Here is a 23,008-nt window from a genome sequence, read left to right as displayed (position 1 = left end):
GTTATGTTACTCCATGTGCTGGCATCCATCTTGGATTTCTGCAGAGCATGGTGGGAATCTTTTATGCCTTCAGGTCTCTGAGGTCCATCCCCCAGAGGGGTGTGGCTGATTACATATAAGCCTGTGGTCCGCACATGCTCTTTGCACTTGTGTCTTTGTGTCGCTACAGCTCTGTTCTGACTCTCGTGACTCTCCTGGAATCTGACTCGGCTTGTGACTCGACCATTCTTTGTGTTCTCCTTTGATCTGACCCTCCGTTGCTGAACCCGGCCCGTGACCTGTGATTCTCGTCTGCTGTCCTGTACCGTTTTGTCCCGTTGTTGTCGACCCGGCCTGCCCGACTACTCTATTGTCCTCTCCACCAGCTACACGCCATTGGCGGCGGCCATTACCGCAACTGGGGTGTCCCGGGGGCCGCGACCTGGTTCCTGGCTGCGTCAAGTCCATCCCCACCATCAGGGACCCTGGTGAAGGGCAGCCTGGGACTTAGACTCCGCGCCCTGAGGGACTTCGGTCTGTGGGTGGTGGTTGTCATCAGCCAGTGCGTTACATTGTTATTAGGCCTGCCTGTTCGTTCCTCAGCTCCTACCCTGACAAGGGGAGATCGGGACCTTTCCGGGAGCAGCGGACATATGAGCTGAGAGCACGCAGGGCGCACGGTCTCAGCACATATGTATTTTTTAATTGCATGCAAATATGTGGCCGCTCGGCGTCAAGGCCCAAACGCCGAGGGGCTACGTATTTGCGTACGATCGCGCTCGGCGTCAAGGGGTTAAGAACACGGCACGACATGATCTTATACTAACTGGAGGAAAGTTTAAAGGTAATTTCAGAAAGTACTATTTTACTGAAAGAGTAGATGATGCCTGGAATAAGCTTCCAGCAGAGGTAGGTAGCCAGTCAACAGTAGATAGCTTCAAACATGCGTGGGACAAGCATAGATATCTACTCAGACAAAAAAAAAAAACGAAACTCCCCACCCCCCCCCAAAAAAAATAAAATAAAATAAAATAAAAAAATACAAAACAAAAAAACCCATTAAAAAATGGGCGGACTCGATGGACCATTTGATCTTTTTCAGCCATCATTTTCTATGTTTCTATGTGAATTGAAAAAATTTAAATGTATTTGGCCCCTTCCATTGTACCTATTTTACTGTACACATCATCGACGCCTAGTTTACATTCTGTTGGCTGGAGGAATGTATTTTTTGGCTATCATAATTCAAATGCTAGTTCTGGTTTTATCCCCATAAATATTTGTAATTGATTGGATTGGGAATAGATCCCATAGAGCTGGAGTCTCCAAACTTTTCAAAGAAAGGGCCAGTTTACTGTTCTTCAGACTTTAGGAGGCCGGATTACGGCCAGAGGGGATAGCAAAATGTCCTGGTCCGAACGTCAGTGAGAATAAACATGGTCTCGGGGTTACATAAGTTACATAGCTTCTGTGGTCAGTAGGAGGATGAACAGTGGCCTATTACTGGGAGGAACAGTACCCCGTCATTGGTAACAGTGGGAGGAATAATGCCCTATCAGTGTCAGTGGGAGGAATAGTGCCCCATCAATAATATTAGTGGGAGGAATAGTGCCCCATCATTGGTATCAGTGGGGGGAATAGTGCCCGTCATTGGTATCAGTGGGAGGAATAGTGCCCCATCATTGGTGTCAGTGGGAGGAATAGTGCCCCATCATTGGTATCAGTGGGAGGAACAGTACCCTGTCATTGGTATCAGTGGGAGGAATAGTGTCCCATCATTGGTATCAGTGGGAGGAATAGTGCCCCATCATTGGTATAAGTGGGAGGAACAGTACCCTGTCATTGGTATCAGTGGGAGGAATAGTGTCCCATCATTGGTATCAGTGGGAGGAATAGTGACCCATCATTGGTGTCAGTGGGAGGAATAGTGCCCCATCATTGGTATCAGTGGGAGGAATAGTGACCCATCATTGGTGTCAGTGGGAGGAATAGTGCCCCATCATTGGTGTCAGTGGGGGGAATAGTGCCCGTCATTGGTATCAGTGGGAGGAATAGTGCCCCATCATTGGTATAAGTGGGAGGAACAGTACCCTGTCATTGGTATCAGTGGGAGGAATAGTGTCCCATCATTGGTATCAGTGGGAGGAATAGTGACCCATCATTGGTGTCAGTGGGAGGAATAGTGCCCCATCATTGGTGTCAGTGGGAGGAATAGTGCCCCATCATTGGTGTCAGTGGGAGGAATAGTGCCCCATCATTGGTATCAGTGGGGGGAATAGTGCCCGTCATTGGTATCAGTGGGGGGAATAGTGCCCGTCATTGGTATCAGTGGGGGGAATAGTGCCCCATCATTGGTATCAGTGGGAGGAATAGTGCCCCGTCATTGGTATAAGTGGGAGGAATAGTGACCCATCATTGGTGTCAGTGGGAGGAATAGTGCCCCATCATTGGTATCAGTGGGAGGAATAGTGCCCCATCATTGGTATCAGTGGGGGGATTAGTGCCCGTCATTGGTATCAGTGGGAGGAATAGTGCCCCGTCATTGGTGTCAGTGGGAGGAATAGTGCCCCATCATTAGTATCAGTGGGAGGAATAGTGCCCCATCATTGGTATCAGTGGGAGGAATAGTGCCCCATCATTGGTGTCAGTGGGAGGAATAGTGCCCCATCATTAGTATCAGTGGGAGGAATAGTGCCCCATCATTAGTATCAGTGGGAGGAATAGTGCCCCATCATTAGTATCAGTGGGAGGAATAGTGTCCCATCATTGGTATCAGTGGGAGGAATAGTGCCCCATCATTAGTATCAGTGGGAGGAATAGTGCCCCATCATTGGTATCAGTGGGGGGATTAGTGCCCGTCATTGGTATCAGTGGGAGGAATAGTGCCCCGTCATTGGTGTCAGTGGGAGGAATAGTGCTCCATCAATAATAATAGTGGGAGGAACAGTACCCCGTCATTGGTAACAGTGGGAGGAATAGTGCCCTATCGGTGTCAGTGGGAGGAATTATGCCCCATCATTGCTATCAGTGGGAGGAATAGTGCCCCAAGGGCCGGATAAAGGCTAGCACAGGGCCACAGTTTGGAGAACACTGCCACTGAGCATTCTTTACATTGGAAAAATATGTATTGACACCAAGTACAAATGATTAGATCACTTAAAAAGTCTTTTTGAAACGTTTGTTGGTTGAGAGCATAAGATAGAGCCAACATGTTTGGAGTAATAGGTTGCTAGCGGTTCCTTCAGCTGTGGCTCCCATCTGATGGTACCTACGTAGTTTTGTGTCCAATGCTACTGCATGGCACCAGTGATTGTTTTAGCTGTCTGTATGGGGGGCATTCTGACCACCATAGTACAGGGCAGGGGCGGACTGACAACTCATGGGGCCCCCGGGCAATAGGGGATCATGGGGCCCCTGTGTCCTTTCCCAAACTCACAAAAGCCTATGAAAAAGGTACCAGGGGCATTTCATGGAGCCCCCTATGGCCCTCGGGCAGTGCCCGAGTTTCCAAATGGTCAGTCCGCCCCTGGTACAGGGTCATTCTTCCCACTGGTCACCATTGCAAGTGGCATTTTTCCCATTGACTACCAAAAAATTGTTTTTTGCAGAGGTTTCTTGAAATTGATTTCAGAGGTTACTCTGGTGACAAGGGCCTTGTTAAGCCCTTCCCACACAGGAGCAAAATCAAAGGAAATTGTAAAAATAGATTGAGGAGTTCAGATAAAACATGTTGGGGGTCATTTTAAAGCAAGTCCTGTATGTTTTACTGATATCTCTCATGTGGCTAGGACATTTTTTTGTTACATTTCTCTTTTAATTCCAGTATTTCTATGCATACATAATCTGCCATGTGAAGTAATTATCCTTCTCTCGCCTCCATTATAGTCAGGAATCCAGTCCTGTGTGTATTGGTGTAATGCAGTCTATACAGAAAGCACAGCTGCTGTGAGAGAGCTGGGTTGTTAGGCTGGGGGGACATAGGGAATTCAGGTAGGGAATGAATGTTTAATGGCTTATTACACCTTGAATCAGATTGATGAGCAGAGAGAAAAGTATAAGGGCATTTGATGAATTTCAGCTACCCACCAAAAGGATGAAACGGAAATAAAAATAATTTATAACTTGGTTGTAGGGTCTGTGCATGAATGTTTCTTGGAAAAGTATGAAGGTGATAGGTGCTCTTTAAAAGCTAAGGCCTCCCACAATGAGTATCTCATCTTGGTAGAAGAGATCTTGGTAGAAGGGTAGAAGAGATCTTGGTGGAAGGGTAGAAGAGATCTTGGTGGAAGGGTAGAAGAGATCTTGGTGGAAGGGTAGAAGAGATCTTGGTGGAAGGGTAGAAGAGATCTTGGTGGAAGGGTAGAAGAGATCTTGGTGGAAGGGTAGAAGAGATCTTGGTGGAAGGGTAGAAGAGATCTTGGTGGAAGGGTAGAAGAGATCTTGGTGGAAGGGTAGAAGAGATCTTGGTGGAAGGGTAGAAGAGATCTTGGTGGAAGGGTAGAAGAGATCTTGGTGGAAGGGTAGAAGAGATCTTGGTGGAAGGGTAGAAGAGATCTTAGTGGAAGGGTAGAAGGTATCTTGGTAGAAAGGATCTCGAGGGAAGGGTAGAAGAAATTTGTGTAGAATGGATCTTTGTGGAAAGGTAAAAGGGATCTCGGTAGAAAGGGATTTTGGTAGAAGGAATATTGGTAGAAGCAATTTTAGTAGAAGGGACTTCGGTAGAAGGGTAGAGGGGATTTTGTTAGGAGGGTAGAGGGGATTTTGGTAGAAGGGATCTTGTTAGAAAGTTAGAATCTCGGGGAAAGGGTAGAAGAGATCTTGGTAGAAGGGATCTTTTTAGACAGGTAGAAAGGAATCTCAAGGGAAGCGTAGAAGAAATTTTGGTACAATGGATCTTGGTGGAAGGGTAGAAGGGATATTGGTAGAAGGAATGTTGGTAGCAGGAATCTCGGTAGAAGGGTTGAGAGAATTTTGGTAGGAGGGTAGAATGGATCTCAGTGGAATGGTAGAGGGAATTTTGTTAGGCGGGTAGAAGGGATCCCGGTGGAAGGGTAGAAGGGATCTCGGTGGAAGGATAGAGAGGATCTCAGTAGAAGGGATCTTGGTAGAAGGGATCTTGTAAGAAGGGTAGAAGATATCTTGGTAGAAGGGTAGCAGATACCTTGGTAGAAGGGTAGAAGATATCTTGGTAGAAGGGTAGAAGATATCTTGGTAGAAGGGTAGAAGATATCTTGGTAGAAGGGTAGAAGATATCTTGGTAGAAGGGTAGAAGATATCTTGGTAGAAGGGTAGAAGATATCTTGGTAGAAGGGTAGAAGATATCTTGGTAGAAGTGTAGATGGGATCTTGGTAGAAGGGATCTTGGTGGAAAGGTAGAAGGGATCTCGGTGGAAAGGTAGAAGGGATCTCGGGGAAAGGGTAGAAGAAATTTTGGGACAATTAATCTTGGTGGAAGGGTAGAAGGGATCTTGGTAGAAGGGATGTTGGTAGAAGAGATTTTGGTAGAAGGGTTAAAAGAATTTTAGTAGGAGTGTAGAATGAACCTCAGCGGAAGGGTAGAATGGACCTCGGTGGAAGAGTAGAAGGAATTTTGGTAAGAGGATAGAATGGACCTCAGTGGAAGGATAGAATGGTTTTGGGTAGAATGATAGAAGGGTTCATGGTGAAAGGGATCTTGGTGGAAGGTTAGAAGGAATTTTGATAGAAGGGTTACAGAGTGATATGGGGGTGCTGAGTGACCAGGTACGGTGTAAGGTTGCATGGTGACATGGGGGTGCTTGTTAAGGGAATTGAATGCTGAGTTGAGGGTAAGGTGGGGTGGGGTGAGGTGTAAGAGTTACAGAATGACATGGGTCTACTGGGTGACTCACTCCCATGTCACCATGTAATCCTCTACATAGCCCCCCTCTCACCCAGGTCTTTCACCCAGCCTCATCATCCTGTAACCCATACACCGCACCCTGTCTCCCAGCACCACCATATAACTATGTAAACTGATTGTTACTGTGCATGGAGTTAACAAAAAAAAAATCACACAAATTGATGGATAAGTGCACAACGTTTAGTCTGTAATGGAATCTTCATATCCGCCACACAAGCAAATGGTCGGGCTTTGTTTATTGGCCACACTTGTAGAACAGGTGGCTTGGATAACACAACAGGTGCTCTTTTTGTCTGTAGCACAGCTGAACCCAATAACACATCTCTGTCATAGTAGCTTGAATGAAGGGGGATTCACAAGGGGGTGCACAAGCGTAGTGACAGCTGTACAAGCATGTGATTTAACCCCTCTGCTTCCCCTTTTGCTCTGTGAAAAATGCTTCAAGCAAGTTGGCGTGACTTTTGACGGCCATTTAATGCCTCTTCTCTCTCCGCAGGTGACGTTCACCAAGCGCAAGTTCGGCCTGATGAAAAAGGCCTATGAGCTCAGCGTCCTGTGCGACTGCGAGATCGCCCTCATCATCTTCAACCACACAAACAAACTGTTTCAGTATGCCAGCACCGACATGGACAAAGTGCTGCTGAAATACACAGAGTACAACGAGCCTCATGAGAGCCGGACTAATGCAGATATCATAGAGGTGAGCGCTTAACTGTATGCGTGATGCAAAGAAAACTGTTGATCTGAACATTCCTCCAATATTCTGGAATGTTCTCTGAATCATACCCAGAGCCAAAGTGGTCCTTCCTCTATTGCGGTCTCTCCTTACTTACCTGGTCAACGGTTCTTCTTTTCAGAACTTCATTCTAGGAGAGGTGAGATTTTGGATTACAGCAGCCACTCTCATCCATGATTCCATGGAAACCTAGGGTACCCTCCAGAGGTTGCTAAGGGTTCCTTCAGTGTTGACTGAGTGACCTCCCATTTAATTGTGCCTGCATAGTTCTGGGGCCAATACCACTTGGCCGAGCCAGCTGCAGTTCACCATTGATCATTTTAGTTATCTATAAGGAGGGCATTTTTCCCACTGGTCCCCTAATAAATTGATTGCAGAGTACCATGGACAAGCTGGTCATACTCTGCTCGTTGATGAAGAGAGGGGGTGTGGATGACCAGGCCTCTTGGATTACAAAGTGGCACTGAACAGCCTGGTCAGACTCTGGTGCCTGTTGAGGAAGGAGAAGGCGGCATGTCTGAGGAAGGAGGAGGCTTGGCTGACCAGGCCTGTTAAATTAGAGTTTGGCAGCCTGATCAAACTCTGTTGCCTATTGAGGAAAAAAGACGGCATGTCTGGGAAAGAGGGGAGGTGTATCTGACCAGGCTTGTTAGATTTCAGAGGGGAACTGGGCAGTCTGGTCAAAATCTGGTGCTTGTTGAGGAGGGAATGGGGCATGTCGGAGGAAGAGAGGGAGTGCGTCTGACCAGGTCTATTGAATTAAGGATTGCACTGGATGGCTGGTCAAACACCGGTGCCTATTGAGAAGGAAATGGGGTGTGTCGGACCAGATCTATTAGATTACAGCAGCTTTTCCCAACCTTTTTACCCCAGAGAAAGAAATAATTTAAATAATTTTCAGGTCTCAGGGAAACCCTGGTAAGATCAATCCATTGGGGAGTCATTGGGAAAATGCCCTTTACATTGGTGGTGGCAAGTTGAAACAATGCCCTGCTTACAGGGTTGCCAGAATGACACCCATGCAGTCAATGCCACTGGCTCTGCCAAGTGGAATGGGACCTGGAGCTATGCAGGCACCATCATATGGGAGTTCACAGCTGGAGGAACCCTAGCGTTCCAGGGAACCTTGGTTGAGAATGGCTGGTCAAACATCTACCAAGAACTAAAAATGAATTGGGGATCATTGGTGGTGGTTAGTGGGAAAATGTTGCCCTTACAGGTTGGCCAGAATAACACCATTGCAGTCATGCCGCTTGGTCTGCCAAGGGGCTTTGGACCTAGAACTATGCAGGCACCATCAAATGGGAGGTCACAGCTCAGGAAACCCCTTGTCACCTTTTGAGAAACTCAAGGGTACCAGGGAACCCTGGTTGAGAATGGCTAGTCTAGCATCTACCAAGCATTAAAAATTAATTGCAGATCAATGGAAAAAATGCCCCTTATGTTGGTGGTCAGTGGGAAGAATGGTCAAAATGTCAGCTTTTACAGACAGCCTAAAATATGGTGTTGTTCTGTTGGACCTGAAACTGTGCAGGCACCATCAGATAGGCGTTCACATCCCAAGGAACCCTTAGCCACCCCTTGAGTAACACTAGGGTTCCAGAGAACCTTGGTTGAGAATGGCTGGTCTAGCAGTTATCAAGCACAGAAAATTCATTGGGGACCATTGGGAAAAAAATGGAGTTTATATTGGTGTCCAGAGAAAAGAATGGTCAAAACGCCACCTTTACAGACAGCCTAAAAAAATTGTTGGAGCTCTGCCGGCTCTGCCAAGTAGCGCTGGCCCTGGAAAGATGCAGACACCATCAGATTGGGAGGTCATAGCTCAAGGAACCCTTAGCCACCACTTGAGGAACCCTAGGTTTTCTGGGGAACCCTGGTTAAGAATGGCTGGTGTAATGTCTACCAAGCACTAAATAAAAAAAAAAAAAAAAGCCGCACTGGCCCTGGAACTATGCAGGCACCATCAAACCAGGAGGTAAATCAGCCACCGCCCAAGGAACCCCTACCACCCTCTGGAGGAACTCTAGTTGAGATTGGCCAGATTTCAAAATGGCACCGAGCAACCTGGTCAAGCTTTATTGAGAAAAGGGGGGGGGCATTCTTGGTACCTATCGTATTGCTCAACCACAGGTAGACGCACAGCGCAAATTCTATAACAGAAAAGGGGGGCTAAGCCTTTGAAAATGATTGTTCGTACTGTGCCGATTTTACTGACTGTCTACATTACTTCTTTAACTTCACTCGGGCTTTATATCATTCAAAGGTGTCTTCTCTCATCGTGCGGCCTTGGTACACAAATCTTTATTTGTTGTTTTTTATAAATAGCAGGAGACATTTTTAAAACCAGGGCAAGCTGAAGACAGGGCGCCGTTGTCAATATTTGCGTGATTTTTATAATTATATGTGCGGCATTTTTGGATTGTGGGAAGAAACTGACATAAATATGAGGGAGAAGGTGCAGTCCATGCAGATGGGGCCCTGCTGGAATGCTAACCGGGGCCCCAGCGCTTTAGAGAAAGCCTGATAACTACTTATCTACCATATACAGTGTGGAAAATTTTATTTTGTGTATTTTTTTTTGTATTTTTTTTTTTTGTTCTTTCTCCCAGAATATTTTATAACGCACCAATGTATGTGTCTTGCCTATCCCATAAGGTAAATATATTGCCTGACCTTGTCCTGGGTTTTATGAAGGTGCTCTAGTGATTTTAGTTTGCATCACGGCAGATCTTTTTTAGAGTAGGTTTACCGCAGAGGATTGTGGGAGTTTTATAGCGCGCCTCAATACTACTTTACTTTGCCCCCGCTTTTTTTGTTTTTATTGCCTTCGGTTGACATTTTAAAGCCCAACTGAATTTTCAGTTTAAATCTGCTAAATACAGTCTGGGTGCATCAAAACAAAAAGATGTTTAATGTCTTAAAGCTTTTTTTTTTTTTAGCACGCAGCCACAAAGTAGAAAAGCCTGTGAAGAACCCCTGTTTTATGTGCCAAAGCAGTGGTCTCTCCGCAGAGGTTCAACATGCCCCCCTCCATCTCCCAGAGATCTCCAATCTGCAGAAGCATGACCTTTGCGGATTGAGGGTCTATAGGCTTGACTCAGCAGGGGATACGTCGGACCTCTGCAGAGAGATACCCGCTTTCACACAGAAAGCAATGGTCCTTCTCTTTGGCAGTCTGGCAGGGAATAGGCTTTTTTATTGCAGAAATGGACCCTTGCTCAGTGTGTGAGTGCAATGGTCTCTATGCAGCAGTTCAGCACGCACCCTCAGCTAGAGCTCTCCGGTCAGCAGGGAACTTGGCCTTTGTTTGCAGGCCTCTGCAGAGAGACCGCTGCTTTCACATAGAGAGCAAGACTCTTTCTGTTTGGTGTTCTGGCAGGAGACAGGCTTTTTATTTACTGCAGAGAAGGGTCCTTAGTCTGTGTGAAAGCAGTGGTTTTTCTGCAGAGGTTCAATACCCTCCTACCCCCAGAGCTTTCCAGTCAGCAGGGAGCATAATCTTTATTCATTACAGGTACTTGTATAGCGCCATCAATTTACGCAGCTCTTTACATATATATAGTACATTCAGATCAGTCCCTGCTTCACGTTCACATACAATGTAGACGAGCCAATTAACCTACCAGCATGTCTTTGGCATGTGGGAGGAAACCGGAGTACCCGGAGGAAACCACATGGGCACAGGAAGAACATGCAACCTCTAGGCAGGTAGTGTCATGGTTGGGATTTGAACCGATGACCCTAGAGCTGCCAGGCGGAACCACTAGCTTAGCCACTGTGCTGCCCATGACCTTTGCTGATTCTGGGCAACCACCTGGGCACAGCAAGAACATGCAAACTCCAGGCAGGTAGTGTCGTGGTTGGGATTCGAACCGATGACTCTAGAGCTGCCAGGCGGAACTGTACTGCCCCTGACCTTTGCTGATTCTGGGCAAACACATGGGCACATGCAAACTCCAGGCAGGTAGTGTCATGGTTGGGATTCGAACCGATGACCCTAGAGTTGCCAGGCGGAACCACTAGCTACTTAGCCATTGTGCTGCCCATGACTGTTGCTGATTCTGGGCAACCACATGGGCACAGGAAGAACATGCAAACTCCAGTGACCCTAGAGTTGCCAGGCGGAACCACTAGCTACTTAACCACTGTGCTGCCCATGATCTTTGCTCATTCTGGGCAACCACATGGGCACAAGAAAAACATGCAAACTCCAGGCAGGTAGTTTCATGGCTGGGATTCGAACCGATGACCCTAGAATTGCAAGGTGGAACCACTAGCTACTTAACCACTGTGCTGCCCATGATCTTTGCTCATTCTGGGCAACCACATGGGCACAAGAAAAACATGTAAACTCCAGGCAGGTAGTTTCATGGCTGGGATTCGAACCGATGACCCTAGAATTGCCAGGTGGAACCACTAGCTACTTAGCCACAGTGCTGCCCATGACCTTTGCTGATTCTGGGCAACCACATGGGCACAGGAAGAACATGCAAACTCCAGGCAGGTAGTGTCGTGGTTGGGATTTAAACCGATGACCCTAGAGCTGCCAGGTGGAACCACTACTTAGCCACTGTGCTGCCCATGATTTTTGCTGATTCTGGGCAACCACCTGGGCACAGGAAGAACATGCAAACTCCAGGCAGGTAGTGTTGTTGTTGGGATTCGAACCGATGACTCTAGGGCTGCCAGGCGGAACTTTACTGCCCATGACCTTTGCTGATTCTGGGCAACCACATGGGCACATGCAAACTCCAGGCAGGTAGTGTCATGGTTGGGATTCGAACCGATGACCCTAGAGTTGCCAGGCGGAACCACTAGCTACTTAGCCACTGTGCTGCCCATGACCATTGCTGATTATGGGCACAGAAAGAACATGCAAACTCCAGGCAGGTAGTGTCATGGTTGGGATTCAAACCGATGACCCTAGAGCTGCCAGGTGGAACCACTACTTAGCCACTGTGCTGCTCATGACCTCTGCTGATTCTGGGCAACCACATGGGCACAGGAAGAACATGCAAACTCCAGTGACCCTAGAGCTGCCAGGTGGAACCACTAGCTACTTAGCCACTGTGCCGATTCTGGGCAACGTCAGGCCTCTGCAGAGAGATCACTGCTTCCACTTTGCTGATTGCAAATCTATAGGTCTGACTCAGCAGGGACCATGCCAGACCTCTGCAGAAAGACCACTACTTCCACACGCAGAGGTCCTTTTCAGTGGCTTTCTGGCAGGGAACAGGCTTTTCTGCTCAGGCTGTGGTTGCTTTTTGAAAATACCGAACTGTAAAACACTGAACATTTTTTGTTAAAAGGCACCTGGAATGAATTCTGCTGACTTAAACAAAGTTCAAATGGGCTTTAATAGCTGGAATTTCCTACATTAGGTAAACTGGCTTTTTTTTTTGCTTTCCCACTCCTATATCAGACGTCCAATAAAGATTACAGAGCAGCTCCTTTGGAAACGACCTCTATGCACACATTCATGGATGCAATAAGTATAAACTTTTCACTCGCTTTTTCTAGTAAACTCAAAGTTTATATTTATTGTATCCGTGAAAATGCGCATAGAGGTCGTTTTTAAAGCAGCCGAAGTGTATTGCGCTGTAATCTTTATGGCGACGTCTGATAGGAGGTTCGGAAAGCAAAGAAAATTCCACTTTCAGAAAATGTAGGAAATCCCGGCTGACGTTTTAAAGCCCATATGAGCTTTGAGTTTAAATCCGCTACATACTTTCCAGGTACATCAAAACAAAAGGTGCGCAAAGTCTTACAGTTTGTTATTTTTAAAAAGCAGCCACAGCATGAGTAGCAAAGCCTGTTCCCTGACAGCCACAAAATAAGGACCCTTGTTCTCTGTGTGGAAGTAGTGGTCTTTCTGCAGAGGTCTGGCTGCTCTTTGCTGATTGGAGAGCTCTTGCAGGGAGGCATGTTGGACCTCTACAGAGAGATTACTGTTTACCAGGGCCTTTTTTCCTCCGAGAATAGGTGCAGCAACCCCCTCTTCCGAGTCACTCTTCATCTCTGCCCCTCCAATCACCTTTTGGTTTCACTCCTACTCACCTCCCAGTACTGTCCCTTTTAGAGAATACAGAACCAAGTATCATTGTGTGCTGCTAGGTAATTTGTATGGAATTTGTTAATGATAATAAGAGATCCCCTGCAATGAGCAACAATGGATCCTCCCAAGCAACAATGGGTCCTTCCAAGCAACAGTGGATCCTCCCAAGCAACAATGGGTCCTTCCAAGCAACAATGGGTCCTTCCAAGCAACAATGGATCCTCCCAAGAAACAATGGGTCCTTCCAAGCAACAATGGGTCCTTCCATGCAACAGTGGATCCTCCCAAGAAACAATGGGTCCTTCTAAGCAACAATGGGTCCTCCCAAGCAACAATGGATCCTCCCAAGCAACAATGGATCCTCCCAAGCAACAATGGATCCTCCCAGGCAACAATGGATCCTCCCAGGCAACAATGGATCCTCCCAGGCAACAATGGATCCTCCCAGGCAACAATGGATCCTCCCAGGCAACAATGGATCCTCCCAGGCAACAATGGATCCTCCCAGGCAACAATGGATCCTCCCAGGCAACAATGGATCCTCCCAGGCAACAAGGGATCCTCCCAAGCAACAAGGGATCCTTCCAAGCAACAATAAAATCCCCCACACAACATTAGAAGCCCCCACACAACAATTGAGTCCCCCCTCCTCCAGCAACAATGGAACCCCACAGCAACAACAGATCTCCTGGCAACCAGCAACACTTTACCCCCAGCAACAAAAGATCCCCCACTAGCAACACACAAAAATAGATCCCCATCAGCGACAATAGAACCCCCAGTAGCCAGCATTAATAGAATCGCTGAGAAAACTGTTGGCGCTATATTAATCCTGTATAATAATAAAAAATCATAATCTCCAGCACACCCAAGTACCCCTTGCCATCACATAAGTTGAGAGCAACAATGGGTCCTCCCAAGCAACAATGGGTCCTCCCAAGCAACAATGGGTCCTCCCAAGCAACAATGGGTCCTCCCAAGCAACAATGGATCCTCCCAAGCAACAATGGATCCTCCCAGGCAACAATGGATCCTCCCAGGCAACAATGGATCCTCCCAGGCAACAATGAATCCTCCCAAGCAACAAGGGATCCTTCCAAGCAACAATAAAATCCCCCACACAACATTAGAATCCCCCACACAATAATTGAGTACCCCCTTCCCCAGCAACAATGGAACCCCACAGCAACAATGGAACCCCACAGCAAAAACAGATCTCCCGACAGCCAGCAACACTTTACCCCCAGCAACAAAAGATCCCCTACTAGCAACACACAAAAATAGATCCCCACCAGCGACAATAGATCCCCCATTAGCCAGCATTAATAGAATCGCTGAGCAAACTGTTGGCTATATAAATCCTGTATAATAATAAAAAATTATAATCTCCAGCACACCCAAGTACCCCTTGCCATCACACAAGTTGAGTGCTGGAGGCTGCGTTCCCCCACGTTCCCCCACGTTCCCACTGGGAAAAAAATCCCCGCAGTTTACATACATAGAGCCCAAGGGTCCTTCTCAGCAGCATGCTGGCAGGGGACAGCCTTTTCTACTCTATGGCTGATATCTAAAAAAGAGAAAACCTGACACTGAAAACAGATTGTTTGGTGCACCTGGAATGTACTTGACGGCTTCATACCACCAGTTCATTTGGACTTTAAGACTGGAAATAGTTAATCTACGACTTTATTGCCTTATGGCGGCCTTTGCACGGCAGCGGCGTCATAACCCGGCAATGTGACGCAAGCTTGCATTGTGGGGCGACACAGGAAAGGACAAGGGGTTGGGGGAGGGGAGAGCCATCATCGCTCTGTCTGAGGATAACACCCAAGGCCCCGTCCAGAAGAGTAATTAGCCCAGATAGCGTCCATTATGGGTTTTAATCAGCACAGCCTTTTAGAGACAATTGGCTTGATACCTCCTGCTTCCAATGCTATCGCTGGCAAGGTAGCGAGGAGGGAAACTTGTTATTTTAATGATAAGAGAAGCCAGCGCCAATCCAGAGCCAGTTTTATCTGCCAGATAACATGCTGATTAGGACTCAGTGCTTGTAGGGTCTCCAGGGACATTCATGGCTCCTTGCCTTATAAAGGAAACCGCGGCCTATCTGGAAGGAACGTTCGGTATTGTGTGTTATATACCTTGAAAAATAACATTCGTTTTTTTTTTTTTTAATAAAATTTCATGAAAACGCCAGGGAAATTACTCCAAGAAGCTTTTATTTATAGCCAGCGGGCAGCGATTTCGTCGTCGGCGGAGGTGAGATTCCTGCGAGTCGGTTTGTAAACTCGGTAGAAAACTGTGACGGTTCAAAGGTAGGTTGGTTTTTAGCCCTGAAAATGCTGAAGGGATTCAGAGGCAAAAAATACAGAAGGAAGAAACAACGCGCGACGCACGTGCCGTGTTTTTAATTGGACCATTAGGGGTCCAATGATCACCTATTGCCCGGGGGCCCCATGTGTTGTCAGTCCGCCCCTGGTGTATACCACCATGTTGCAGTGGCAAGAGCCGGCCACGTAGAAGACAAGGCCTTGTCTTGCGGTGGGACTGCTCTGGACTAGCCGCCCAACACAGTCCTACCTGTGGACCTTAAGGACGCGTTCACACCAGGTGCGGTAGGACTGTGTTGGGCGGCTAGTCCAGAGCAGTCCCACCGCAAGACAAGGCCTTGTCTTCTACCTGGCCAGATCTTGCCACTGCAACATGGTGGTATACACCAGGGGCGGACTGACAACACATGGGGCCCCCGGGCAATAGGTGATCATGGGACCCCTGTGTCCTCGCCACACTCAAACAACACCCAAAAAATCCTATGAAAGGTACCAGGGGCATCTCATGGGGCACCCTACTGACCCCGGGCCCTCGGGCAGTGCCCAAACTCCCAAATGGTCAGTCCGCCCCTGGTATACACTGAAAAAAAGTTACTGCATGCACTACTTTTTTTTTTTTTTTTAAGACAGTGCTGCGCAATCCACGGCCTTGCACTACAGCCAGTAAGGCCTATTGAAATGTCTGTCTGTGTCATTTCAATAAAGCTTTACACGTGGGAATAAAGAAGATGAAATGCTGTACTCCAAGAAAAAACGCCCAGGTGTGAAGGAAAGTGAAAGCGGCTTCAGCCTGATTCCTCCCAGGCCACTGTCTGACGTGTTTGACCCCAACTACAGGACTTTGACTAAGCCCTTTATGTGGGACGAAACACGTTCGGAGCATTGCCTGGGGCTGAATTCGCTTTTGCTTTCCTTCACACCTGGGCAGTTTTTCTTGGAGTGCTGCATTTCATCCTCTTTCATCCCACATGTAAAACTTTATTGAAATGATACACACAGACTTTTCAATAGGCCTTACTGGCTGTAGTGCAAGGCGGTGGATTGTGCCGCGCTGCCTTGAAAAAAACAAAAACAAAAGTAGTGTATGCACCTACAATTAATGGGAGGGACCGGAGCACTATAGATCGGCGCCTAAAGTTCTTGAGGTTTATTTCAATAAAGTTTGTTTAAAAGAAAAAAAGAAAAAGTTTGATGTGCCCTGTCGGCACTGCTTTTATCCTACCGTACAGCAGCAGCTGCATTCTAGCGCAGACGTTGGTGTGAACCAGCCGTGAATTGTATATAAATTTAGGAACAAAAATGTAAGACTTTCTCTTTTTTTCAGCCCTTTTCCCCTTACTTTCACCCAGTGATCCTGTCAGTAACACACTTCTATCATAAGGTGACAACGCTGACCGCACTGTAACTGTGAAGCAGCACAGTTGTCACTCTTGAACAGGAAGTGTGTTGAGAATAAAGAACATCCCCCCCCCCCACCTTTACTTAACTTCATAGTATAGGGTGCAGGTGTTGTGTAGTTTACCAAGATGAGCAGGACAGGGCTGAAAACGCTGCGCAGAATACAGGACAGCCCCCCCTTCGACCCTTTACGAGAATCTAAATGCTGGTAGGCGGAGGTGTGCTTTCTGATCTGGTCACATGATTGGAAGATCCAATGGTAAGTATGCATCGGTTGCTGCCTGTGATAGCACGTCAAAGCTGCTCCCCATGGACGCATATGTGCGACGGCACAGCGTTTAAACCCACGATTGCACCTACGCATAGAGCTGGTGGGAACAGGTTAGCAGACCAAAAGGGGCAAATAAAAGGAGTTCATTGTTAGGCTCCATGTACACGGGACACTTCTGAACGATGGAAACTGACTGCTGGAAAACGTAGGTTAAATAACGTATTTTTAGCCGCGTTTGCATACCGTGTTTATGAGCGTTTGCGTTTCAGAAGCATTTTTTAAAGATAACCTCAGGAGACCTTCCAAAATGCCCAGAATGCACTGAAAAACAGTAAAAAATTAACTATTTCAGATATTAACCTCCCTGGCGGTATGATTATTTCAGATTTTTGGTGCTGAAAGCGGTACCATTTTTTTGCATGGAAATATGTATTTTTTTTTATTGTAGGCCTGTAATTTAGGAATAACTCACTGAAATCTGTCAGAACAAGAGTCTAGTAAACATTCCAGGTATGATAAAACTTGAAACACGAAATCATAAATTATAATTTAATAAATAATCATAAAAAATAATATAATAATAAATTTAATTCAATAATATAATCCAACCAAAAACACTGAAATGTGAAATATAGCGCCAAGTTCGCACATCGCTGAGCAAAGTCGCAAAATCGTTTTCAGTGTCTGATGACGAATTTCCCCCACGAATCATCACTCAATTCTGCAAGTGGTTCTGATTTACTATCGCTGTTCTCTAGCCGGTCTAAAACCGCTTTTGACCTAAAGGGACGCTTTTTGGACGCCATGGACGTTTCTCAGTTTCCAGGCAGAAAGAACAGTCAAAATGCAGGCAGGGCGCCGGACAAAGCACTCGGGACAAAATGTATGTGAAATATTTTGAAACAGCAATGTTTTACTATGTAATAATCATTTAAAAAAAAAAAGACATTTTTTTAAAAAAATTTAAAATTTGCCGCCGGTTCCAGCGCCCGTACGTCCCGACGTCACAGGGACTGGAACACAGAAGCCGGATGCTGGTATTGGCTGGAGGAGATGGCCGGGGACGCTGCAGGGGACGCATCGCGGGAGCGAAGGACATGGTATGCGCTGCAGGGACTCCCTATGCAACGCTGCATGGTAAGCCCGAGTGTAGCTCGGGGTTACCGCTTTTGGTACTCAAACTCTACCCCGAGCTACACTCGGGAATACCAACAGGGGGGGTTAAGAGTGACGTGGAGAGAGCAGAAGCAGAGAGAGCAGTACAGTATTTGTTTTTTGTGGCGTTTGGATGTGTTCCGGCTCATTTCTGTGCAGAAATGATTGCAGCAATGTCTAACATATTTTCTTTCATGCGAAACCTCAAAGTATGGTGTACCGGGTCCATTTGAGTACCAGGAAAACACTTTGCATGCATTTTTCATGATGAAAAAAGGTTCTGGACAGCATCTGGAAATGGAAGAGTTAAAAAAGAATTCCAAGCGCTTATAAACGCGGTTAGCCGCGTTTACACACGTTTACAAGCGTTGGGCGTTTGAAACGCAGATAAAATCTACTCCTGAGCCAAGTTTGGTGCGTTCAAAAAAACGACTGTAAACGACATAGTGTACATGGACACATAGGAAAACATTAAGGAGACTTCAAGGGGCTGCTGAAAAAAACGCAGAAAAGCTCCTGAACGTGAGTTTATCAGCTGCAGTGCCTTAGGATGTACATATTCCTCACTCTTCAGACTGAGATCATCATTCTTCCCCTTCCTCAATCGTGAGAGGAAGAGGCGGGCCCTCGAATGTTAATAGTGGTATGATTTATTGTTGTGAATGCTGTGATTGGCCATCACAAGGCACAGAGCCACTCTACTCGGCTCTGTACCTTTATGAATTTCACAGTCTACTGACGGCAGGATCGTAGGCATTGTATATAAAGAAAACAAACCGAGGGCGCACCAGCCTAGTGTATTACCGTAAAAAAAAATGTATTGAAATAAATAAAAATAGATATCGTACTCACAAATGACATAAATGTCAAAGGCACATCATAAAGAAGAGCACTGTCCAATCCACACTACATGTCCATATGCAATGGGAACCCTGGATGTCCAACGTTCGTTTCAAGGACTTGCCTCTTCCTCAGAGCCAACCAATTGGCTGTTTAACAGCAACCGTCATATACAGTACTTGCCTCTCCTTTGTCCCCTCCCCCCCATTCCATTTAACATCAAGATCTTAAAGAAATACCCCTTGCTGTGGTGGACAAGTATGTGACGCCACTGGGTGTCCTATGATATAGTCCTATTCCAGCTCTTGTATTTTTCTACTTCATCTTAACCGGTGAAAGCTGATATTTGGTTGGTTGGTATAGGTAACAGCCCAGACCGGCACTTCAAGTGGCCGATCAGCTTGGCATTCAGCTTCCCGGTCAGCTTGGCATTCAGCTTCCCGGTCAGCTTGGCATTCAGCTTCCCGGTCAGCTTGGCATTCAGCTTGCCATTCAGGGAAGGTGAGTCCTCTGGTGGCTTTTTTTTTTTCCACTACAGGAGCGTAGAGCATCGCACTCCTCCTGCTGAGTCTGTGACATCCGACTTCGCTCCAGGGATCGATTCCTCTAGAGGGATCATGTCACCTAAAGCTCAGCATTTTTTATTTTTTTTTAATCCCAGAGTTGGAGCCATGATGGTATCCGCTCCTTGCCTGAAAGGAAAGTGTTGATAAAGGAAGACTCGATCTTTGTGCAGCCTATTGATTACTGGTATCTGGGGGTCGGCTCATACAGAGCAAAAGCAGCTTCAATACGTTGGAGGGATGAGTTTCACCTGCCGAAGGATTTGTAATTCTGTCTGGCCACTTTTGTGATTTGCACACCTCTGCCAGAACACATAGCCAGGACGGTGACACTACTTTTCTGTTGAAGTTAAGGAAAACAGCGGTGTCACCGCGCTGCCCCCCCCCCCCCCCCCGCAAACGGAACATACTTTTTGTTGATGAATTTGAACCCCAAGTAGGCCCAGATCCTCGGTATTGGTCACATGAGCATAGCATTGGTCCCGATGAGCATAGTCTCTTGAAAGATCCTCTATATCTGTAGACACTAATACATTGACGTTGGTCATGTGATTGGACACCGGACCTTTGCAGGCTGCGCATTTTTCAGCTTTTAATTTAAAGTCAATATAAAGCCCACTTTTTTTTTTTTTTTTTTTAGTTTTGGATAAACTGATAAGGTGGGTAAGAACCCCTGTCAAATTTTTATTGCCATGTTCCCTCTGTGACAGGGAAATTTCTCCTCAATATTTGTCCTGTTGACCATAGCCGCTGGGACGGAATATGATGGCAAATGCAAAAATTTCGAGTTGTCACCGGTACAGGAACAGAGAAAAAAAAATCTGGTTCCGGTGATGGCTTTCTGAAAAGTTTTTTTTTTTTTTTTTTTTTTTAATGCTTTCAAGCCAACGGAAGCCAGCCCATTTATTTATATATTTATAGTTATATATATATATATATATATATATATATATTTATAGTTATATATATATATATATATATATATTTATAGTTTTATATTTATATATATATATATATATATATATATATATATATATTTATAGTTAGTTATAGTTTTATTTATTTATATATATATATATATATATATATATATATTTATAGTTTTATATATATATATATTTATAGTTTTATATATATATATATATTTATAGTTTTATATATATATATATTTATAGTTTTATATATATTTATAGTTTTATATATATATATATATATATATATATATATATATATATTTATAGTTTTACATATATATATATATATATATATTTATAGTTTTACATATATATATATATATATATTTATAGTTTTATATATATATATATATATATATATTTATAGTTTTATATATATATATATATATATATTTATAGTTTTATATATATATATATATTTATAGTTTTATATATATATATATATTTATAGTTTTATATATATATATATATATATATTTATAGTTTTATATATATATATATATATATATATTTATAGTTTTATATATATATATATATATATATATATATTTATAGTTTTATATATATATATATATATATATATATATATTTATAGTTTTATATATATATATTTTGTGTATATATATGTGTACACACACACCACACATATATAAAATATATTTATAAATATATATATATATATATATATATATATATATATATGGCAGGTTGACTTAAAAGGCCACTGTTGTGCTGGCCTATTGAGGAGTTAAAGTAAAACAAGCATGCGGCCAGTGAAATGCGAACTCTCAAAATTTCCATTTTTTTTTTTCTTTTTAAATCCAGCAAATATTGGGAAAGCAGACCAGTAGAACGCGCAATATGGCGTGGCCATGACAGGGTTAATTGTGTCCTTACAGCTTGGAGAAGGTGGCTGACTTGTGGGCGGTTCCCTGTTCACCCTTCCATCCCCGGCAGCTGGCAGTGAGTCAGCCGGGCCGGTCCCCCTCCTTCCCCATCGCCTAGCACAGCCACGCCAACAAGTAAACCGGAGCTGGCACCCTTCTCTAGTAATTTCCTCCTACGGCCTTTACTCACTGCATTTTCTACCATCTCATTACGGGCACACGGCTGTACGCTCTTCCCCGCCGCAAGATTAAAGGGAGCAGGGCGCTTATTACTCGGCGTAGGGGCGAACTCCTATTTAAATAATTCTCTCTCAGAAGGCCGGGAGTGATCAAACGTAACATTTTAACTCTGTTAGGTTGGAGGTGTGGGTGGAAATTTTGTTTACCGGCAATGACTGTTTATAAGCAAATACGAACACCCTTCGCTGTTGATGTAGAGCAGGCGTGAGTAGGTTCTAGTCCCGGGCTTGGAAGATCATTCGGCTTAGCTGTTTCAGGCCCCGGAGGGGGAGGCGGTTGCCTGGCACAGTAGATCCAGTTACAAACGGGCCACTCAATGCCAGTCGGTGAACCTCAGGGGCTAACAACTTCAAGTCAAGGATACTTACATGGTCTGCTCGAAATAGACATTCCCACCCAGTTCAGCCAGAAGACAAATACATACTGTAAACTAAAACCCTACATCCACTGAACCCTAAACCCACATTCGATCTAGAGCAGTGGTTCTCAGCCGTCGGGCCATGGCCCACTGCCGGGCCGCAGCCTCCCGGCTTCCAGGCCTTCAGCCAGCTGCAAATCCCCTACCTCCCACAGTGCCTTCCAGCTCATATAGTGGCCTGCTATGACCCTCAACCTCCTATCTCCCTGGTAGTGCCCCTTAGCTTGCTGCAAAGCCTCCAACAGCCCTCACCAGGCACGAAAGTCTCTCACAATACCCCCCTGCAAAGCTCCCAGCCTCCTGGCGACAACCTATTCCCACAGTTGCTCCCAGCTCCCCCCCCCCTTCATTCAGGACCCTCAAGTCATCTTCAGAGTTCCACAGCTCCCTCCAGAACCCCCATTCAGAGCCTTCCACCATTTTAATATTATTATTATTATACAGGATTTATGGCGCCAACAGTTTGCTCAGCACTTTACAATATAACGGGAGACAATACAGTTCAATACAAGAGGGATAGGAGGGCCCTGATCCTGGGAGCTTACAGTCTAAGACATTTTGTATTCCCATACTTGTGTGAGTAGGATTTTTTTTTTTATATTAGGGCATGGAAGGTTTTGTAAGAATTTTAGTGGGCCCTGGCCTCAATAAGGTTGAGAACCACTGGTCTAGAGGAATGGGTCCACTATTCACAACAGGCCATATTTTAGGAATTTCCCATGGATACATTTGCTGTCTTCAATACCAAGTCATTGACATTGATGAAAAGGACCTGTACAAGGTGATGAAAATTCTGCAACATTACCTGTCTGGGTACTTGAGGACTAAGGCTGGGAATCACTGATCTAGAGGAAGACAAAAAAAAAAACCTTATAAAGTGTGGTTTAATTTTCTCTTATAGGGAGTGCCACCATTATCCCCCCCCCCCGTGCCATCAATATATTCCTTTATCTCTCCAGGGTCACCTTCATGTGCCTCATCAAAAGTGCTCTCCATGTTCCTCCCCTCCATATGCAGAGCAGTGCAGGGAAGCAGCAATGAAGCGGGGTGGAGCTTCGAACGAGAGGGAACGCTCCACCAATATATCTCCCAGTGCCTCTATTATGTCCCTTCATTGCCACCATCATGTGCCCCATGAATAGTGCTTTCCATCTCCCTCCCCTTCATATGTAGAGCAGTGCAGGGAAGCTGCAATGAAGCAGGGTGGTGCTTCGAATGGGAGGGAAAGCTCCACCAATATGTCCCCCAGTGCCTCTATTATGTCCCTCCATTGCCACC

At 45.4% G+C, this 23,008-nt stretch overlaps 1 protein-coding gene across 11 annotated transcripts in view; it reads left to right on the top strand.

Annotated features, from left to right (window-relative positions):
* Positions 1 to 23,008, top strand: part of MEF2D (myocyte enhancer factor 2D) — a 315,067-nt gene that overhangs the window by 213,387 nt on the left and 78,672 nt on the right. For all 11 annotated transcript variants that reach the window (XM_089657004.1, XM_089657011.1, XM_089657003.1 and 8 more), the window contains one exon: positions 6,357 to 6,560. In XM_089657004.1, coding sequence (XP_089513130.1) covers positions 6,357 to 6,560 — 204 coding nt within the window. The remainder of the gene's footprint in view (positions 1 to 6,356; positions 6,561 to 23,008) is intronic.

Source organism: Staurois parvus, unplaced genomic scaffold (assembly GCF_062004578.1).
Source record: "Staurois parvus isolate SC_StPar_1 unplaced genomic scaffold, SC_StPar_1.0 ptg000956l, whole genome shotgun sequence".
NCBI lineage: Eukaryota > Metazoa > Chordata > Amphibia > Anura > Ranidae > Staurois > Staurois parvus.
Note: the sequence above shows the minus strand (reverse complement) of the source record. Positions and strands in the feature narration are given on the sequence as shown.